At 35.9% G+C, this 2,361-nt stretch overlaps 1 protein-coding gene across 1 annotated transcript in view; it reads right to left on the bottom strand.

Annotated features, from left to right (window-relative positions):
* Nucleotides 1-1,022: 1,022 nt before the first annotated feature.
* LOC107705723 (U1 small nuclear ribonucleoprotein A-like) overlaps nt 1,023-2,361 on the bottom strand; it is a 16,838-nt gene continuing 15,499 nt past the window's right edge. Inside the window, exons 6-7 of the mRNA XM_016509194.1 lie at nt 1,628-1,716; nt 1,023-1,511 (exon numbers count right to left, since the gene is read on the bottom strand). Coding sequence (XP_016364680.1) covers nt 1,352-1,511; nt 1,628-1,716 — 249 coding nt within the window. The 3' untranslated portion in view covers nt 1,023-1,351. The remainder of the gene's footprint in view (nt 1,512-1,627; nt 1,717-2,361) is intronic.

The following is a 2,361-nucleotide window of genomic DNA, read 5'->3' as shown; positions in this document are numbered from 1 at the left end:
GACGCGTTTCAGAAAGGCGGGGCATAGAGGAGAAACAATAATGTACAGTATGTGGAAAATAATGTTTTTTTTTAACCTTAAACCGCATAAACATTTCATTACACCAAATACACAAAATAATGTTCTTTTTAGCAACATCATATGACCCCTTTAAAATGTAATTTATTCCTGGGATTTCAAAACTGAATTTTTAGCATCATTACTCCAGTCACATGATCCTTCAGAATTCATTGTAATATTCTGATTTGCTGCTCAAATTTTTTTTTATTAGTAGTATTATGTTGAAAACAGCGGAGTATAATTTTTTTTCAGGTTTCTTTGACGAATAGAAAGTTCAAAAGAACAACATTTATCTGAAATAGAAATCTTCGGTAACATTATAAATGTCTTCACTTTTGATCAATTTAAAGCATCTGTGCTAAATAAAAGTATTAACTTCTACAACCTCCCCCCCCCCAAAAAATAAAAATTATACTGACTCGAGAGATTTTGAATGGTACACTGCATATTGTTACAAAATATTTTTATTTCAGATAAATTATGATCTTTGAATCTTTCTATTCATCAAATACTCCTGAAAAAATTACTAAACCGTTTTAAACATCGATAATAATAATAAAAAAATGTTTCTTGAACAGCAAATCAGCATTAAAGAATGATTTCTGAAGGATTATGTGACACTGAAGACTTGTCACAGGAATAAGTTAAATTTTAAAATGTATTCAGATAGAAAAGCAGTTATTTTAAATAGTAAAAATATTTCACAATATTTCTGCATTTGCTGTATTTTGGATCAAATAAATGCAGGCTTGGTGAGCAGAAGAGGCTTCTTAAAAAAACAAATCTTACTGTTCAAAACCTTTTGACTGGTAGTGTATATAATAATGAATGTGCTCCATAAAGGGCAATAATTGTGTGGCTCTACTCTAGCTGCTCATGAACACCCCACTACTCTCAAACTAAACAATAAAAACAAAATCTCAAACCCCAGGTCAAGAGAAAAAAACAAGCAGAAAGCAACATGAAAAACACTGTGATTTAATAAAAACGTCAAAGCTCCAGGTACAATGTCTGGGGACCAGACTCTGGGTGCAATGATTTCACATAAATGTAATGAAAAAAAAACAAAAAACCTGCATACTTACAAACTCATCAAAGTCGACCATCTCAGAAGAGGGAATACAAGTTAAAAGTGGGGGGGTGATTTCATCTCTGGACTTTTCTTTTGAATGGTGTGCATGTAATCTATTCAACCATTAAACAGCCTGAACTGTCCCAAGGGGTCAGTGGTTTCTAAATGCAGGCCTGTGTATAACTGCCATTTTTCATAGAAGCTGTATATACGTGAATGTTATTTCTTTGCAAATGAGATTTTCATTGCATTGCTCTGTGTGATCTTAAAGCCTTGCAAAGCTTCTCTGGCTGCACCCGCCTGCACCTCATTATCAAACTCCACAAAGGCGATGTCGTGACGACCCGGGACAAGACGGACTTCTTTGAATCCAGGAAACCTATGAGAAGAAAGTGGCATTGTAATTAGCAAAAGATGATAAAATATTTTAAAATGATCTGAAATTTTACCAGCACCCCACTGAACAGCTTATGAACAAAGCAAACAAACACTCACTGGTTGAACAGCATAGACAGCATGAGCTCGTTCGTCTCCTCTGGGAGATTGGTGAGAAACAGGATATGGTTGGGAGGGTTTTCTGACACCTACAGACAAAGTGTTATTAATCAAAGAGTGATGCACTGAAATTTCAGCAAATGAAAATACACAGTCGAAACTGTTTTGGAGGGCTAAAATCAGTGACTATAATGGTGACTTTAATTAGTACTTCTCCAATGACATATTGATTGCGTCAGTGTCCATTTCACCTCGCATCTCTCCTTCACACGCCCCTCTATTTACCGTCTGCGACTGTCACAGGATTGCGCTCGCGCTCCGTTCATCTCACTGACACATTTTTTGAGCAGCTGATGTGTGATCTCTCCTTAGTACTCGTGGCCAGTAATGCTAAAATGAAGTAGTTTTTCAATGGCTCTCGGTCATTCCGATGACATTACCTGAGCAGTCGTAGGCTGCGCATTTATTGCATGGACAGAGCAAAAACATAAGTGTCTAAAGCATACGCACAGTTCCATTGAAAGAAAAAATGTTTTAAAGGGGTCATATGATGCGATTTAAATTTTTTGCCTTTCTCTTTGGAGTGTTACAAGCTCTTGGTGCATAAAGAAGATCTGTAAAGTTGCAAATACTAAAGTCTCAAATCCAAAGAGATATTCTTTATAAAAGTTAAGAGTCAACCACGCTAATGTTCACGCAAAGAAAGGTGGCGTAACTTTTATTCTCGCTGTAGT

The sequence above is a fragment of the Sinocyclocheilus rhinocerous genome, unplaced genomic scaffold, assembly GCF_001515625.1.
Source record: "Sinocyclocheilus rhinocerous isolate Xijiao unplaced genomic scaffold, SAMN03320098_v1.1 scaffold130, whole genome shotgun sequence".
NCBI lineage: Eukaryota > Metazoa > Chordata > Actinopteri > Cypriniformes > Cyprinidae > Sinocyclocheilus > Sinocyclocheilus rhinocerous.
The sequence above is the reverse complement of the archived record's forward strand: the minus strand, read 5'-3'. Positions and strand labels throughout refer to the sequence as shown.